The 18,593-nt window shown below is 52.9% G+C and overlaps 1 protein-coding gene across 3 annotated transcripts in view; it reads right to left on the minus strand.

Moving 5' to 3' along the window:
• LOC310897920 (uncharacterized protein) overlaps positions 1 to 15,995 on the minus strand; it is a 68,037-nt gene extending 52,042 nt beyond the window's left edge. Inside the window, exon 1 of one of the 3 annotated variants that reach the window (XM_083832083.1) lies at positions 15,860 to 15,995. In XM_083832083.1, coding sequence (XP_083688209.1) covers positions 15,860 to 15,925 — 66 coding nt within the window. In that variant the 5' untranslated portion in view covers positions 15,926 to 15,995. Of the gene's footprint in view, positions 1 to 3,788; positions 4,158 to 15,859 lie in introns of those variants that run through there. The other 2 variants (XM_083832082.1, XM_083832081.1) reach the window with 2 other exon arrangements.
• Between the last annotated feature and the right edge of the window lie 2,598 nt (positions 15,996 to 18,593).

Below are 18,593 nucleotides of genomic sequence, written 5' to 3' on the forward strand. Positions count from 1 at the left end.
ACTCACAAGCCGCTGTCTGCAAGCCCGAGGCTCGCTGTGCACGGCCGACTGATCCCCTTTCACACAGGATCGGGACAATTCCCAGGGGCTCCTCGGGGCCAGCCAGCCTGACCGAGTCTCAGAGCTGCCCCCAGATGCAGACGCCAGCAGAAATACCTGACGTGAACCGCTGGTCCCCATCGCTGCACACGCACATGTACTGGCTGCGAGGGTACATGGAGAGAGCCGCCGCGGTGGCTCTGTTAGTGCCTCGCACTTCCCTGTTAAGCAAGCGTAGGGCTAGAATTACACAGCAGAGAACGCACTTCTGTCACCAGAACAGCCTCACGTGTGACTTCATGTCGCTGATCTACATTAAGGAAACGACAAACGCGTCCTAAGCAGTTCTAACCCTGGCCAAAGAGGAATGTGCCCGATACACGAGTAATTTGGCAACTTCTATGGATTAAAGCATCAGTTGCATCGCCTCCAAAGTTGTTTGTGTTGACGGCGAAGCTGGAATGGAATTGCCACCCTTAAAGCACTAAGCTCTCTTAAGCTGCATGTTCCAGCCAGTTGATTTTATACACCACAATCCAACTGTTTCATTCTGATAACACCTAAGGCCACTAATTAAGGGCTTAGTTTGACTGGCAATGTGCAGACTTGTTCCAACCAGATGCTCCCTGCCCCAAGGAGCTTGCTTGCAAGCAAAGCTTACAAAACAGACACCTACACTTGATCCACTACACAACTGCACGGGGACACAAGAGTCGATGAGGGATCTGGAAGAAATGCATCTGTCTGAGAACCCCTGCCCCAGGTTGTGGGGATGAACAAGGTGTTTCGTTTGTAGACAGCTCACTGAGTCGGCTGGAGAGCACTTCTGAGGGCTCAGTATCAGGACTGCATCTCATAAACTGCAACCCCAGGATACACATTTTAAAAGCTGCCCCAAACAATTTGACTTATGTTTCAAGAAGGGCTACCAGTCCAAAGCTATGAAAGAAAAAAAAATACTAGGCTGTAATACTGGAAAAACAGTTAAAAAAATCAGATCTTGAGGCCTCTCCCACTGCCCTTATTTGCAGCATGTCACTACCGCGTGGCACAGCTTCCTTTCCTCACTCCTCTCTCCTGTCCCACAAAGCCTGCTCTGGAAGAGACCCAGATGCCACCTGTTATCAAAGATAATCCCTAACCTGTACATTCAGATCTGCTGTTGGCACTCGATTTCTAAAAGCCAGACAGAAATTGGAGGTTTCCAAATCTGGCCTAATCTCTAGCAAGTAACACCAGACCGTGGAAGCAAGAGATAGAACAACAAGCTGAGATGTAAGGCTCCCACTCACATAGCCATTATTAAGAAAAAAAGAGAAAAGTCCATTACTATCACTTCAAAGCATCCTGGACTCGCTTACTTGAGGCAATGGCAACCGCTCATCTTCTGCAAGGGGGGGGAAGACTAGAAAGACCCATCACAGGCACACGTGATCAATTCAGGACACAGTACCAAAATGAGATCTTTAGAGCGGGCAGAAATTTCATCCTGAAAAGGTTCCCAAAGTTTGGATGCCAACCCAAGGTCAGTCAAATCTCCCAAGTTTACAAAAATGAGTTGACAATTTACCCAAGGACAGTCTCCCAGGACTTTGCCTGGTTGCAGTGCTGTTGCAAGCCTGAAACACAACAGCAGTTTGTTTTCCCTTGAATTTGGGAACTTCCAACAAAGGTCATAAAGTGCGAAAGCAAGTGGGTAATGAAGGAGAACAGCTGCTAACCACACTGCTTTTAAAGCTCAGCAAGCTCTTGGTTTCGGTGGTAGATGGAGATCAGTACATACCCAACCCAAATTAGTTGCTTATTCCCCATTTACACTACTGCAGACCTGATTTTATGCTCACACCTAACTTTTCACTAGGTTTCAGTGACAGCAGGATGGGGCCTTTTAAACAAGGCACATACCATGCATGCCAAAATATGCACACACCTGCGCAGACCTCAGACACAGATGAAGATGAGGCGGTTGAGAGGACACAAGCCCAGCCTGTGCCTGGCAGCCCCGCAAACATCCGAGGGCAGGACAGAGATGGTGCAGCACATCCCGACTCACTGCGGGCTCCACGCACAGCGCAGCCACGGGAAGCTCCCACGCTGCTCACCGCTTGTGGCACCTCTCCCACGTCCACACCTGCAAAGAGATCTGGCCCAACACCTACGACAGAGCACTGCATGCTCTGTTAAGTGATTATTGTGCCGGTACAAAGCTCAAATAAGACCAGGTGGCTGCACAGGGTCCCCAAAGGCCTACAAAACACACATAAACCCAGAGTTTGAAAGTCTGGCTTTCTGCCCGTATGCATGTATACCAGTCGTCGTACCACTCCCCGCGGCAGGCTGCAGCGCAGCCTCATGGGCTATGTGTTAGGCTTGCTTGCAAGTGACAGCACAAGCTTAAGTCTGTCTTCTCAGCTGAGCCTGCAAAAACGCAGACCACCTGTTTCCAGCACAAAACCTTGGCACTCATAAGAACAAAATGGCTGCAGATACCCACTCCTGTGGGTTTCCCTGAGTGCCCCCAAGCATCCTGAAGTCTGTATGTATCCCTGAAAGCTCCTACCAGAGCATCTCATGGTTTCACAACTTGCATCTCCAAGAGACAGTTAAGCTAAAGGAGGCAACCCCAGCCACAAGCCCCAGAAACACAGCATTCAAAAGAAATCCCCCACTGCCTCTGCACAGAGGTGTTCTGCACTGAGTCCGTCCACCACAAAGCAACATCTATTTTATTTCCAACAAGATCTAAGCCTGCCTTCCCCTAGAACAACAGGATCTTACCGAAGAAATACACAGGCACAGAAAACTTTGAGGCACCATCAGTACCTTTCCTAACAAAGTTGCCATCAGCCTGTCCAGAGCGACCGTGCAGAAGTGCAGACGCGCTGCAATCCGCCTCTGTGTAACACATACAAAAGACTCCACCAGAGCCTGGTATATGGAGCCCCAGCCCCCATCCCAGGCAACGAGAGCTGCCACTTTTCCCGCATCCCTCCTTGGATTTGGGGCCAGGCACTACACTTCCAGCAGCACTGATGCAGGTCCAGAGGAACTTTGCTGATTTGAGGGGGTACCCCTCGATTCACAGCACTTTTGCTGAATCAAACCCGGTAACCTTTTGTAACTAAGCTCATCGTGACTCCATGTTTGCCCCATCGCATGCGGTTCAGAAATTCCTCCATGCATTTGGCAGGAGAGGTTTAGATATTCTTTATCCTGTATCCGTGATCCCAGCTTTTCGTTTGAATGCGAAACAAGGACATAAGCAGAGTTGGGAAAGCCATGGGTGAATGCACGGAGCCAGACTGCAAACTTCAGCTCAGATTCCAGCCTTCTGGACCAGCAGGGAGAGAAATGCAAATACTGAGCTGAAAGGCATTTCAGGCAAATCATGTTTGCACAGTACCTAGCACAGGGGGGTTCTAGCCCGGCTGGGAGGCTACAGATTACACGCACACAAAGGTACCTGGAGGGACACGCAGTTGCCTCCGCTGCTAAACGTGCGCCCCGTTAAAAGCAAACACTTGCAGGCTGAAAAACAGCCAAACGCATCTGCCGTTACCTGCCGGAGCGGGCTCTGCCGGGACTTCAGCGAGAGGAACGCAGCCCGGGCCAGCTCCTGCTGGGCACCCCGGCCGAGAGGCAGCCGGCCCAGCAGAGGCAGCGTGCGGAGCCGGCAGCCGCTGCCACCCCCGACGCTCGGGACCTGTCCGGCGCGGAAAGCAAGGGAGGCGAGCGCGCCCTGCTCTTACCTTTAGCTGGAAGGGCTGGATTTCGTTCAGGGTCTGGCTCCTGAGCTTCTTGGTGAGGACCTTCAGCATGGTACAGAGCCGGCGAGGGGTTCGGCACACGCACGCACCCGCATGTGCCGAGCGGCTGGGCTGGGGGGGGGGGGGGGGGGGGCGGGCGGGGACCCCCCTTCCCAAAACCTTAATAATAATAATAAATAAATATCAAACTTCCCTCTTTTTTTTTTTTTTTTTTGGTGGGGGGGCGGGTTAGTTTTTCCTTCCACGCTTCGCAAGGAGCCGCGGGCCCGCTCACGGCAGCGCCCCCCCCCCCGCCGCTCCCGGCCCCGCACGGCCGCGGCCGCCCCGCGCTCTGCCCGCAGCGGGGCCGCGGCGCCCCTTGGGCGGCCGGGGCGGGCCGCGGCGCTGCCGGGGCCGGGCCTCCGCTTAAAGGAGCCCCGGCCCCCCGGGAGGGGACGGGGGGATGGAGAAGGGCTCTGTGAAGCGGGGGGGCCCGCCGGGAGAGGCAGCGGGGCGGCCTCCGGACAGCGGGACGCGCTGCGGGGCTGGGGGGGGGGCGCCGGTAAGGGCTGCCCGGAGAGCCTGCGGGGGCTCCGTCCCCGGGGATCTTCAGTAGCCACGTGGAAACCTGCTGTAGGTGGCCCTGCTTGAGCAGGGGTTGGACAGGGAGACCTGCAGAGGGCCCTTCCCACCTCATTCATCCTGCAGCTCTGGGTCCTCGCCTGCAGCCTGCCCCCAGGTAGAGGTACCCGTCCTTCCCCTGCTCCAGCGGGGGACGGGTCCACAAGGAGCAGTTGTGCATCCCACCTCAAGTCCCTCCGGTCACCCAGACAACTTATAGAAGGCCTCTAGTAGCAGGGAAACCACCACCGCCGCCTCTCCTTGCAGTGCGACCAGGATGGCGTAGGCTCCTACTGCACCAGCCGCCCTACGGAGCTGCAGCAGTCGCTTTTCCAGCGTCCCGTGTCCCCGGCCAGTTCCCCACCACCTCCCCGGCAAAACAGCCAGGAAAGTTATCGGGGATTGACCGATATGCTTCCAGCCACTTTGAACTCACAGGAAGCCACCGACAGGTTTCACAGAGGCACTAGCTAGCAGAACTAACAAAGGGCTTTTAGGCACTGCCAACTCCATGCCATATAAATTCCCCCTGTCTAGGTGAAAGGCTCCTTTCACCCGCTACCAGTCCCTTGGGGCCAGCAGAGCCTTTTGTCCCAGCCTTCCTCCTGGGAAGAGTTCGGAAGCCTTGAGGAGAGCTCTCTCAGCTCACGTATGAATTCTGGAGCAGCACAGGCTGGTTAACGTATCAGTTGCCCATTCTCAGCCAGCACGCCTGTAACAAGATAAGGAAAGAGCATTTGTAAACTGCATGCTGCAGAAAAGAAAAATAATATCTTTGTTTTAAGGGAAAGGGACTCAGGTCAGGGCCAGTTAGCAAAGTATTCTTCTTGAAGGACTGCAACAGGCAGAGTCTGAGCCAGAAAATAACCTCCTTGCCTTTCTGAGTAGTGCCACCTTAGATGCCTGCAGCAGTAAACTAACTCACTTCTTAAACTGTATTTGCTCTCTGAATTCTGCATTCACACTGTGGACTTATCTTCACCTGTTTTTCCCCCAGTTCACACCAAATTGAAGTCACCATCCAATCTTAAGACTCCAAGTCACCGTTCATTGTTCTAGGTTCTTCTGTTTCCTTACTGCATGAACACAGGAAAACAGGTAACTGCATATACCAGCTCAGTAGCCTGGCATCCTGCCCCTAAGAGGAGAGAATAAAAGGCCAGATGAAAGCAGAAATCCTCCATATAGATACGCAACAGCGCATCTGTTGTGAGGTATGAGTTACTCCTGACCCCTAGCTGATAACTAAGGTACATCCAAAAGCCTGACAACTGAGAATCTCTTACCATTTTCTTACCCTGGTGAAAGTCGCTTAAGATTATTTTTTTTTTCTTCATATAAAGCCAAATTCCCCAGGCCTTTATTTGTTCCTTATTCAGGCACTGGAGCCAGTGGCTTCACCCGTAATGGTCTGTAAGGTACGACCCATAAACCACAGTCAGCTTAAACTACTGGGTACGATCCCTTTCCCGTATTCGAGCTCTCCGGGTTCAACCACTGAGACAGGCACGCTCCAGGGCCTGGTTGTTTGTGTCCGGACAGACAGAAGCTGAAGCAGCTCCCTGCAGCAGACCAGCAGAACCTGCCCCAAACCCACAAACGCCTCGCAGCCTCCCCCTGACCTCAGGCCACCCCACCGAGGTGCAAAACAGCAGCAGTGACCGCAGCCCAGTGGGTTCACTGCTGAGCCGCTTAACCTGTTCCCAGGCCAGCGCTGCTCACGACAAGCGGCACCACGGCCTGTCTCTCACCCCACAGCTCCACAACCACAACGCCAGAAGCGCTGTGATCAGATCACAAGCTCCCCGTTGATCCGCAGCACCCAGCATCTCCTCTGAACGCAATACGGGGATGCGCTGCTGCAGCCAGCAACAAGCAATTGCAGGGCCCCGTAGTAAAAGAAGCCCCTGCAGAGAGAAGAGCGGCAACCTGTTGCCACAGCTCTTCCTCCTCATGCGATCCCTGCCCCACAAACAAGGCCCGACACGCGAGCTGGGCACAGCGGGTTATGCCGCTGCACCATGCATCAGAAACACATATGGGCTGCAGAATATTACCATGTAACTTCTACCCAAGGATAGCAAAATACTTTCCAGGAGCAAGTTTTCTCCTTTTTCCAATGGAGAAAACTAATATTGGGAAAATTACTTGACTTTCTGAAGGTCACAGTGGAAAGCCGTGGAAGATCCAAGAACACGAGCCGTACCTCCTGGCCCCTGGCTGCATGATCCCAGACTACCCCGGAGTGTAACCCAGCCTGTTACCGGATCACACTGCTGGAGCTATGCAAAATTCAGTGGTTTCACTTCCCAAGCATTTCATGTGATCAGTTTGCTTGGCTTTTGGTTCCTATGGGTTTCTCGCTCCTGGAGTTTTGATCTGAACACTGGGTTCAAACCAAACCCAAATCTCAAACCCAGTCAGAGAGGCCAAGTTTCCTGTGGTCAGTTGATAAAAACATGAAAAATTCATTGCATAACATTTATGACAAGGCCACGTGCCTGCTCCAGCATTGCTCAAAAACCTGTTTAAGTTCCTGGCAGCCAGGCCAGGAGCCGAAGGGAGGCGGGTGGCAAAGCCTCCCCTGCAAGAACAAGTTGCGTTGTGGTGACAGAGAGGGCAAGAGGGCTGTGGCGGGATCCTGCTTCACTTCCACCAAACCCACGTGTCGCTGCCTGCTGCTGGCATGGAGAAAACACTCCTGGAGAACTGCATTAGCTGTTGAGGTGCCGCATCTTTGCCCACCTTCAGAGACATTCCTCTGCGGGAATCCTGACCAGCAGCAGGGGAGGCCGGCAGGGCGGGTGAAGACAACGCAGCGAGGATCAGTTTAATACAGAGATCCCCTCCGAGCTGTTTCCCACCGTGCCGGGAGGACAACCCAGCACCCCTGCAGCTCGCGCTCCCCGTTGCGTACCGCTCACAGCGTGAGACGTGAGATCAGGAATGCGTGTGGGTGCGGAAGGCCCCAGCAGGCAGGCCCGGCCAAGCCTTCTCAGGAGGAAAGGGGCGCTGATTTCACCCCTGGAAACCACCTGGGATTTGCGCTGCCCACCTCGGCCTCCCTCCCCCTGTGCCGCAACGGGAGCGTGCGCCGCCTGGGAAGAGGCTCAAGTGCCGCCTGTTGGGCATCGCCCCTTATTACACCAAGAGAAGGAGATGGCTGAGCTGGAAAAAAACCGTCCGTCCATCCGTCCCCTCTCGTTGCGGGCGATGTCCGAGAGGAACAGCAGAGCTGCAGCCAGCGCCGGGCACGGAAGGAGCATCCGCTTGCCAGGGGCGATGGGGAGGGAGAACAGCAAGGCAGAAGCGGGGTGAAAGCTGAGCCCGGAGACGTGGGCCCAAAGCCGGGCACGTCTTGAACGGTGCCACCAAGCAGGGCCATCCACCAGCTGCCTCAGCTGCAGTTCAGTCGGTAGAAGGCAGGGAGCCCATAAAAATCATGAGCGTTGTTCCCAGAACAGTACAACTGAGGAAACTGAGGCAGCTGGGGCATTCCGCATGGCAAAGGGCACCGGGCTCTGTCCGTGAGCCAGCCGCCAGCCGTTCACAGTAGGTACCGCGGGGCGTTTCTCCTCACAGCGTGAGGATTGCCTGTAGGCTCCTCCAGAAGGAATCATCTCTGACTCTGCCTTTGAGCAATGTTCTGCCTCAGAGAGGCTGCTCTAAGCAGAGTCCCCACCTCACAAACCATAACCACCTTCTGACACAAGTGCTCTCTGAGCTCTACCACCGTGGTCTTCATAGCAGGAGCATGGGGCAAGCAATTCATAAAGATCCCATAGCGGAGGGGTCGTTCACAACTGCCTAAGGCTACAGGTGCCCACAGGTGGAAACAGGCCACCGTTACCTTAACAGCTACAAAACAGATGGCAAATCCGACCCGAAACTGAGCCAGCCGTGGTCACACACAGTTTGGATATTCAGGGAGTGTCAGGAAGGAGTGCTCACAGATGGCTGACACTGACAGGTCTCTGTTCCCTTTTGGATGCCTGGTGCATCTGAGTGATGAGCCATCTAGGGCGCATGCTTTTGTGGATGTTGGTTTGACTGACACAAGTGGGAAAGAAGCAGAAGAGAAACTGAAGAGAAAGGTGTTCTGAAATTAATGACCCCTACTATTTGATGGAGAAGCACTGACCATGCCAGCATAGGCCACATGAGTGCAGTAAGAAAGAGATGATCCTCTTAACAGCACTGCTGGGCAGCCCCATACCTGTTAAAATCCCCTTGGTGCCTGCTCTCACCCTGCAAATGATTAGGGCCAACTGGAAAGTCGGCATGTGGCTAATGCACTGAGAACTAGGGAGAGACAGCATTGCCATCAGAGTTTACACCACGCTTCTGTAGCTGGTGCTGCAAAAATTTGTTCCTCTGCAAAAGGGGACCCTGACAGGGCCCCATGAGACCCACGGGGCTGTGGGGTGCATGGGCAGCACTTTCAGGGCAGCTGGAAGCTCCAGGACAGCAGGGCAGCCTGGGTCCTCAAAATGGCAAGCGAAAAGGAACCATGACTTCTGGCTAAAGGGTCTCCGACCTCCTCTGCTCCAAATACACTCACTGCAACCACCTGATGTCTATTTCTTTTCAAACACCCCAATGGTAACAATCCCCAGCTGGGATCACACAGTGGTTCTGAGCCCTGCCATGCAGCCAGCAAGGAGCAGTCAGTCTAAAGATGAATGGGCCATCCAGTCTGCACATCCCACCCCCCAGAGAGGGCCAGCCTCTCATCAGCTGCCTCAGGCTTGAAGTCTTTAGGTCAAAGACAAGAAACCTCAAACTACAGTACTTAGAAGGGCAGCATCGGAGAGAAGAGGCCCAGGGTCCTGCAGAAGCAAAAGCGCTAGGAAATGAGCACTCACTCTCTGCAGAAGGGTAAAATATTATTATGGTTGCTAGTTTGATGGGGGAAACTTCCTTTCTGGGACTTCCCAGCTGCCCAGACAGCCTCTGGGCTCATACCAAGTGTATAAACAAGACACAGCTTTCAACATCAAAGAGGGTTCCCACTTCCTCTAGCTGGGCACCCCATCTAAATCTGCTTTTATGAGCAGTTTCAGTACTTCCAAGGAAAGGGGGGGGGGAAGCCATGTTCATATCACTGGGGAAAGAAATTCCAGGAAGAATTTCCAGGAGGAGCAAGTCTGATCCTGCTGCCTTGCAGTTCATCCCTAGCGTGAGCAGGGTGCCTCCGTGAGCACAGCCTGGCTGCACCCACGCTGTGACCTGGCTGAGCCAGCCTGGGGGGCTCCTGGCCACAATGCCTCATGCAAGCCTGGCCAGAGCTCTCAAATTTCCATCAGACAATCAGAAAACACCAGCCGGACACCAGTGATGTCTCACAGAACAGCATAGACTCTGCAGCCTCACACACCCCACCTCCAGCTCATCAGTTGGGGGACGATAGTTCTGTGTCCACTGAAGCCACTGTGCGAACTCGTGCTGTGGAGATGCTCTTAGTGAGACAGGGAAGGCTGGGGAGAGATACATGAGTACTGCCTGAGGCCTCTGCAGCAGTAAAAACACAGCAGAATCCTCAGAGAAAGGCTTGGAAGTTAAACATACGGCCTTTAAATAGCTGTAGAAATGAAGAGTGCTCTCATGACTCAGGGTTTGTGGCCACAAACCAGCCAGAAGCCAACAGAAAGGGTCCAAGCATCCAAGTCAAATGGCACTTGGAGGAAGAGAACAAAACAACCTGGCCTCTGCCTCAAAAGCTCAGATCACTAAACCTGCCAAGGAAGGCTTCTCTGACGAGAATAAATCACAAGCCTGTCATCTACCCTCTGCTTTCTGAACTCTGACAGCACACTGCATCTGTGCATTCCCCAGGCTCTTCTAGAAGCTGGGGCCAAACGCTGAAACCTTTATCGGTTTCTTAGAACTAAGGACAGTTATTGGCAAGCTATCCACCAGAAATCCCAGTTGGAACAGTTCTCCAGGCAGCATGGCTGTATAAACAAGGATGAAAATGGCCTTGGGAGGCAAGAAATGAGTTCGGGATCAGAAACAGCAAGCTCTGCATGCAAGCACGCTAACGCTAAAAATGGTAGGAAAAGGGGGCAGGAGAAGGGATGGGCGAAGACAAAGGGCAGAGAAGGGATGGGAGCGGAGCATTTTCACGGGAATTTTACCATACGCTCCTCCCTTACGTCCCTTTGCTCCTAGGGTAAAGCCTCTCAGCCGGGAGGCGCTGTCAGACAGAGGCAGGGGCTGGCAGGTCGGTGTTGACACGACAGGCACGGCCTGCTCCCGTCCTACAAACCTCACCTGCGGAGGGTCCGGCCGGGAGAAACCCTGCGAAGAGCCGCTCGCGCTTCATTTTGCCTGTGTTATACACCAGCCGACCCCAGAGGGCACAAGAGACCAGGACTTTGCCTCTAAACCCGCTCGCCCCTTCACACCCAGGCGTGGCGGGGCAGGGAGGGAGGCCGGGGGGGGGGGGTTCGTTGCTCGGGGGTTTTCCCAGCTCTGCCTCCGCGTTCCCGTGGGCCGATGGCAGGAACTGGGATTACCACAGAGCGGCAAGGAGCCGCTTCGGGCTGACGAGCACATACGCAAGCATCTAGCAGGAAGCTGCGCTTTATTAGCCAAAGGTCTGGGTGTCTCCCAGGCAGGCAGCCAGGGAAACGGTCCCAGGCTCTGCGTGCGCCCTCCTCAGCGCTTATGGCCCGGGACGGTGTCCCCAGATCCCACCCAGGGCTGCCTGCTCGTTGCCCAGCGCTGTGAGAGGGGCACTGCACTTGTCACAGCCCGCCACCATGGTCCTGGCCCTCAAGGGGTACGACAGCACGGCCCCTGCCCAGCCTGACTGCGTTTGGGTGAGGCAATGCAGAAACAAATTCTCTGTCTTAGCTTCCACACCGCGGCCAGCATTGCTAGAGGTATTCACGGGTGGTTTTCTGGAGTTTGTTTTTGAAAAACTTTTCCTGCTCAGCTGTGTCCTGGCTCCCTGGTAGGCGGGCGATGGGCCCAGACACACAGCATCAGATCCCCCAGGTGAACCTGCTCACACCTCACGTAGGAGCACATGCAGCAGGTGCATGCGATTCAGCCTCTGGGAGACCCACATAGCTGTGTCGCAAAGAACAAGAAAAATAGCCAAGCATCACCACAGCGTCAGAGCCATCCCAATGCGTACGCGCACATTGAGCAGGCTGTGGTCAGGACAGACAGATGGGTACTCAAGTCACGCATCGCCTAGGGCAGTACCAGACTGACCAGACTCACACAGGTAACGAGACGCTCATGTCAGTGCTCGTCACCGAGCCCTGACCTAGGTACTCTGATGCTAATGTGGTGTCTACATTGATAGAAATGAAGTTCAAGTTATGGTAAGAGAGGTTAACAGCCAGAAAGAGGTACGAGAATAGCGCTATGATTAGACCAGACAGGTGGGTCAGGTGACTTGGAGCACTGTAATTGTCATCCTCACCAAAGAAGCTATGTTCCTCCACATAAACGTAGGTTTGCAGCTGTCAGACACCTTTCTATGCCACTCACACAGTGAAAATTCAACAGCACCATTCCCAAGAGACGTTACACCACCAGGACCAGTACAACTGAATACACTTGCAGTGGTGTTCCTCTGCAAAAATCTATCCAGTCCTTCTATGATTTCATATAGCAAAATTAGCGTAATCTTATAATCTCCAGGTTTAACCTGAAGGCAAAGAAAGCTCTTTTCTACACAGCCTGATGAAAATTAGCCAGCCTTTGAAAAATTGCTGTTTCATACGTTTTTTTATTTTTTCGCCTCTTATGTTTTGGGTACCTTTGTTCCTAAAAATATAACAAAAAATGTTAATTAAGCAGAGTTCACTGTTGTTATATGCCACTGTCATGATGGCAGTGATAATACAACTGTGTAATTACAACCCATTTTACCTTCCACAGTGTCTGCTATTTAGGAAAAAAACAAAACTCAAAAAGATCATTATCACCAGGAGTCCATACTTTTTAGCTAAGGTGGTAGAAGAGTTAAAGAACCAAGGCCCATGTCCACAAAAAAACGCAATGCCCCATAAAATGGATCTTGGGAGAAATAAAGTATGTAAGTCCAGGCATGCAGCCCTTAAACCCCTGCCTAATCCCTTGGGCTCCTAGACTACGTCTATACCAGTAAATTAAACGTGCCCAGGACTGTTCTCTGGCACCGAGGCCCCTGGCACAGGATGGCTTGCACCCATAACATTAAACTCTTTCATCCTTCGAGCAAGACGGTCTGGTCCAAAGTGGTTATTGGGAACGGCCCCTGGCCCACGCTAACTCCCTGAGCCATGCCTGGGAATTGTTTGGAAGAGTGTGAACTGGCACAGACCAAACCCATGGCAAGAATAAATTAACAGGAATCAGCTAATAACTTCATGGGCAATGGAGATGTAGCGCCCCAGAACACTTGCTGGCATCGATGTGTCCAGAATCTGTATCACATGCACGTACAGTATCTATGCATACACTTATATACTATCTGTATATACTTCTGTAGAATTTTATGTACTTATATCAAGAAAAAATAAAAAGCATCAAGTTTGGCCTGTGTAGGAAGGATTTCTTGGCAGGAACGTGGTGGATAGGCGTTCACGTGGCTGGCTGACTACCGATCAGCAGTCCCGACTTCCAAGTGTCTTCATTCCTCCCTTCCACATTAACCTCAAGTTTCTGCCTTCCCAGACCATTTTATTCTGAATAACTGAAAACCTGGGGCTACTTTTTCGCACTCGTCTTCACAACTGGAGTGTGCATTCCTCCATGCTTAGCGGTGTTTGGAGGGTGACTTTTTCTGAGATTTGCTGTGTGAATTTCCAGCATGGTCTTACATCTATGCTGCACGTGAACGTGAAGCCCAGGGCTCTCCTCGTGCCCACCTTGCCTGTAAGGACACCCCCTGTCCATCCAGTCACCTTGTTTCAGAGATGGCACACAAGCTGGCCAGCCAGCAAACCATGCCAGGGGGAATATATAACAGCTGCTGCTGGTGCGTGTCAGCGCTAGGAGGCCTGCAAACAGGAGTGCGAGCCTCATCTCCACGCTACCCATACCCCACGGGTGAGCGAGAGTGTCTCCAACAGCCGAGGGCCCGAGCCAAGAGCGACCCACTCGGTGACTGACGCCGCTGAGTCAGAAGGAAATGACCCACTCCGTGGCAGCGCTGCAGGGACACGCTCATACGCGTGCACCGACAGGCAGCGCGCTCCCTCACCCAAAGCAGCTGCGGATGCGCCCCGCAGCCGGGACTCGGCACCCCCACACGGCAGCGGGGGCTCCCCGCAGAGCCGGGCGCGGCCGGTCACGGAGACCTCGCTCACCCCTCGGAGCGTGGGGAGCCCTCCGGGGGCCCGGAGCTCGCCTCACCCCCCCCCCCCCAAAGCCGCCCGGGCTCTCTCCGGCCGGCAGGGGGCAGCAGCGGCCCGCACCAGCGGCCGGCCGGGCCCGCGCAACGGCTGTAACGGCCGCCGGGGCGAGGCCGCCCGCCCTGAGGCGGCTCGGCGGGGCGAGGAGCCGGGCTGCGCCTCACAGCGCCCCGCCGAGGGGACACCGCGCGCACAGGGCGCTGTCACCTCCCGGCAGGGCCACCCCAAGGGGCCCGGTGCCCGGTTTTGGAGCCTGCAGCTCCCCCAAAACGCGTCCCCGGGGTGGGGAAGGGGTACCCCCAGGGCTCCCGGCACCCCAGCGGCGCTGCGCCAGAGGGGAGCGCAGGCTGAGCCGCCACATCACCGAGCACACGGGTCCGGGGTGCAGGTACACCCCGCTCCGGGCTCCCTTCGCTGCGGTGCAACCCTTTTCTTGTAAAAAAAAAAAAAAAAAAAGTTGGGACATCGGGGCCACTCGCAAGAGTGCGTGTGCAAGTCCCTGCCAAGAATTTCCAATTGTCAGGGCTCGCTGAGTTCCTTCCCCTTCCTCCACCCACCAAATCCTGCTGGGTTACTGGAAACGCCGCAGCCGTCATACGGCAGTGTCTTCAGGCCACCTATGGCAGAACGGGATTTTTCCAGGAAAGGCACGTTAGACCTATTGCACAGTACAGAGTCAGTCCCGACTCGTGTTTTGCTGTTCGCAGCTGCTCTGTTTCCCTTACTGAAAAGGGGTGATCACATATTTTTGACAGCATAAGAGAGGAAAAAAAAGCTAGCTGAATCTCTGTTTTCCAAACTCCAGGACACAGCCTGGTCTGTGTAATTCTGTCACCACTGTGGTGACCAGCAAGCAGGTGGGCAGGTTACCTGCACAGTGCCACCGCCTCCTCCAGACCCTAGGAAACTTGATGGGGGAGGGAAACAACCGGGGAAAACAATGTTGTCTAAGGCTCAGAACAAGGCCACAAGAACAAAAAATTCTAGGTTACAGGATGAGCTTTTATTTCCCAAATCCTTGGTCACATTTCTTAACCCCTGAGCCTCATTATCTTCAATACAGCAGCAAGCATCTTAGCACCTGCACAGGGGCTGGAACACTGTGATGAAGGTCACTATGTAGGCACACATTTTAATTATACATACTTAAAAAGACAATCAGATCTTCTTATGATCATGACCTCAAGTAAAATCAGAATGCCGATTAACTCGAGGTGGAGAACACACCATTAACTAAGGTGATGAAAGGGGTAAGTTAGGACTGCGAGGTTCGTGTTCTCTTTCTTAAGGCTGGTTTATGCTTCAGTTTTGCAAAAGCTAATTAGCTTTTAAGTACTTTGGCTCCCCAAGCTGCAAAATGGGGAGAATTGCCTTTTACACAGCAGCAAATGTGAAATTTATTTAAATAAATAGCACTGGCAAGGTTTGTGGAAATTGTCAGATAAAATTTGTCACCTAAGAACAGAGTACAAAGTAAATACAGCCGATAGCTTTATCGTGAGGGGAAATAGCAAATATCTTTGTCTTCATGACGCTGAGAAATATGAAGAATGAACAGATTCTTTTTACATTATTCCTTGCATTTACTTGCTGAAACGCTCCTTATTAGATGTTTAATTTGCTACTGAATAAGACTCAAAAGAGCCAATGTGCTATTTTCTTAGCACATCAAACACAGCCCCACAGAGAGCAAAACGCGAACAGAGAAACAACCAGAAGCTTTCTTGTACCATCAAAGATGTAGGAAAAGAAGCAAGGAAAGGTGGCAAACCACAAAGCTTGCCCAACAGAGAGGCCAAGAGAGGGGAGAGAAGCATCAAAAGCAGCCACAGGCATATAGGAGGAAAGCTCTAGTGAGTGGGAGGAAAACAAGGCATAATACAAAAATAAAGCCCCCGGCCCATTTGGGCACACTGAGATTAAAGAGCAGGGGCCAGCCAAACCAGCAGCTATCTTAGAGCTCTCCCCTGGGGAGCAAGGCACTGGGCATATAATAAAACAGCTTCAGGCACTTCTGTTCACACCCACTCTCTTTACTACTTGTTCTTCAGGCAGCTGGAATCTTCCCCCCGGGATGGCTTTCCCCAGCAGCCTTACCTGAATCCCTAAAGACAGGGCTGCTTCATTCTGCCCCTGGAAACAGCAAAGGACTGCACCCACCATGCCACCCCTGCCTGCTCCAGCAGAACTGCTAAGCTACAAAATTTGGTGGAGCAACTTCTTAAAGACTTCCTCGTCACAGGGGTTTTTAATCAAATCCCAGGTGCTCAAACTCCAGACTGACCTAAAACATGACCATCAGAAAGTGATGCTGGCCAGCTGTGCTCTATAATCACAGCTATGACGGCACACAGCAAGCCAGCTCTGTGTAGGATTGTGGTGGTGCAAAAACAAAAAGGCAGGGAGGAAGTCTTCCCTCTCTCCCCAGTTCCAGCGGTGATATGTACACGGGAATATCAGTGCTTTGTAATGATTTTTATGTTATTCAGTTCAGGGCCATCTGCACCCCAGCGGCATAGCCAGCGCAGTGTGGCACAGCCCACAAAAACCTGGGTGTAGTGCAGGTGGACTCAAAGCTGACCTCCTTCTAAAGCACTTTTCTGCAAGGAGTCATCCCCACAGCCCCACTAAATACGCTCTCTTCAATTCTGGTGCCTTCTGCTGGGACCTCTTCTTCTAAGAACCTCCGGCCAAACCACCTGCTGTTTTTTTAATGAGATGTGTGGGGCATAAAGGACACAGCCTGGTCCACACCACAGACGTAGCTCCCCACGTTGATGGCAGTGTGCTTTTGGTGCAAAACGATGAGAAGAGCCCGAGCATCAGAGCTGTTGTTCCTCCTGGCTCAGAGATTCACTGGAGAAAGCTAAGTCCCTTGCTTTCCTAGATCGGAGAGGCTTGGCTCGGTTCCAGAGAGATTAAAGGTGCTGAGCTGGGAGGGAGGGGAGGATCAGATCCTGTCATTAATAAAGGACTGGTTGCAAGTCTGCGGAAGGAGTCTATTCCATTATTGAGATATCTCCCTTCCCTCTGGGAAGCATTGACCTGGAGGAAGGGTCTGAGTTCTGCGTAATTCTTCAGGCAGGTCATTAAGCAGGAGACTGGTGGAGGAAGCAATTTCTTCAATCTCTTCTTCCTGCTCCTGTCTCCGCAGGCCTCTTGCGCCATGAAACAGAAGTGTTACCTGTGCACAACCCTTACTGATTGCCAAATGTTGGGAAAGCTGTGACTTCAGAACCGGTACGAAAAGGCCACTGAACTGCTAAAATCCCACGGCACCCAAGCCGCAGCAGCCAGCTTGCTCCCTGCACCTCCTTCCGCTGCCGCAATGAAAAGTGAGCAGCCCCGAAGTCGGTGCGTGCAACTCGGAGCAATTGAAATTGCACAGGGCCTGCTTCCAAGCCTGCCATTGTGCAAGTCTGGGAAAGGCACCAATTCTCCCCGTGTCCCCGACCCGCCCCCCCACGTGAAACAAAACACCCATCAAGCAGCAGGCTGGCTTGTCCGAATCAATTAATAGCTGTCAAACGATTTCGGTTCCACACAGGTCTGTCAAAGCCATTATCAGGAGTTTGACACTGGCTATCACCCACTCCTTCAGAAAGAAAGGGTAAAGAGGGGCAACATCAGGCAACTGCAGAATGACCTAGCCTCAGAGAAGGATTTGACATCGTGCAGATATTTAACAGTAACATCTATCCAGCAGGACTGACGTTCACTAGACTGGAACCAGGCAGTCTGGTGTTTCGTAGTCGCCCTCTTAGCTCCTAAGGCTCAGAGCCTTGAAAGATTTAAGCATCTAAAAAATGTCAGCTGCCTGAAACCTAACTACCTTTGCAGAGTAGGGCCTCAGGATAAGCTTGCTAACCAGCAGAGCCTAACTTTATGCCACAGGGAATGCCAGCCCTGATGTCTCACCTGATACCTGGGGGGAAGCGGCCGAGGATTCAGAACCCACCTGGTTAATGAAAGCAGCATGGTATCTTGCTTCTTATTAGGGAGCTATAATCAATGTTAATCTTTTGGGTGTGCTACTAAATACCCAAAGGGGATGTTTGTTTTGCAATTTCCCTCTTCCCTAATGGCAGCTTTTCCCTGCCCTGCACAATCAGTCACCCTGCAGTTCGCAGCTATAAATATTTTTGCTTGCTTGATAGCTGTAGTGTTTCAGTGTCTTCCACCTCAAGCTTCACCTCATCCATTATCCAGGGCTCCCTCGTGACAGAGCTCCTGAGCTGACCTTCTCCTGTTAAGGTGCACGGGCTGTTAGCATTGTGCAGGCTTCGCTTCAAGCTCTGGATGCCAAGCTGATCCATAGCAGGCACCTGAGGGAGTGGTATCAGAGGAGAGCAAGCTCCTGCCTTGGGCAACTCGGAGAAGATGCGAGCCGTTTGCCTGAACCACCAGAGACAGCAGAGATGTCCATCTCTGGGGAAGATGGATGAGACACGGAGGCAGGATAGACTGAAGAGGGGCACAGAGAAGGAAAAGGACAGGAGGGGTAGCCGTGAGAAGGGAGGGCGGAAGCATGGGGTGGGGGAAAGGTGAAGCAACGCAAGCAGTGGGGGAGAGGCATGGTGCCTAGGGAGGAATAGGGTTTGAAATGAAGGAGCAGGGTGCCTGACAGTGGGCATGGCTTAAGGGCAGGGACGAAGACTAGCTGAGGTGAGGAGACAGCGTACATGGAAGAGCGGAGATTAAATGGAATAAAATGAACACAGTTGTGGGTATGGATGGAAAAATCTAACCGCAGATACACTGAAGTTCCAGCTATGGAAGCAGTTTTGGAGTTGCCATACAGTGGACTTAGCAAGGGCCAAATAAAATTCCA

This window comes from Anser anser (genome assembly GCF_964211835.1).
Source record: "Anser anser genome assembly, chromosome: 3".
Taxonomy (NCBI): Eukaryota; Metazoa; Chordata; class Aves; order Anseriformes; family Anatidae; genus Anser; species Anser anser.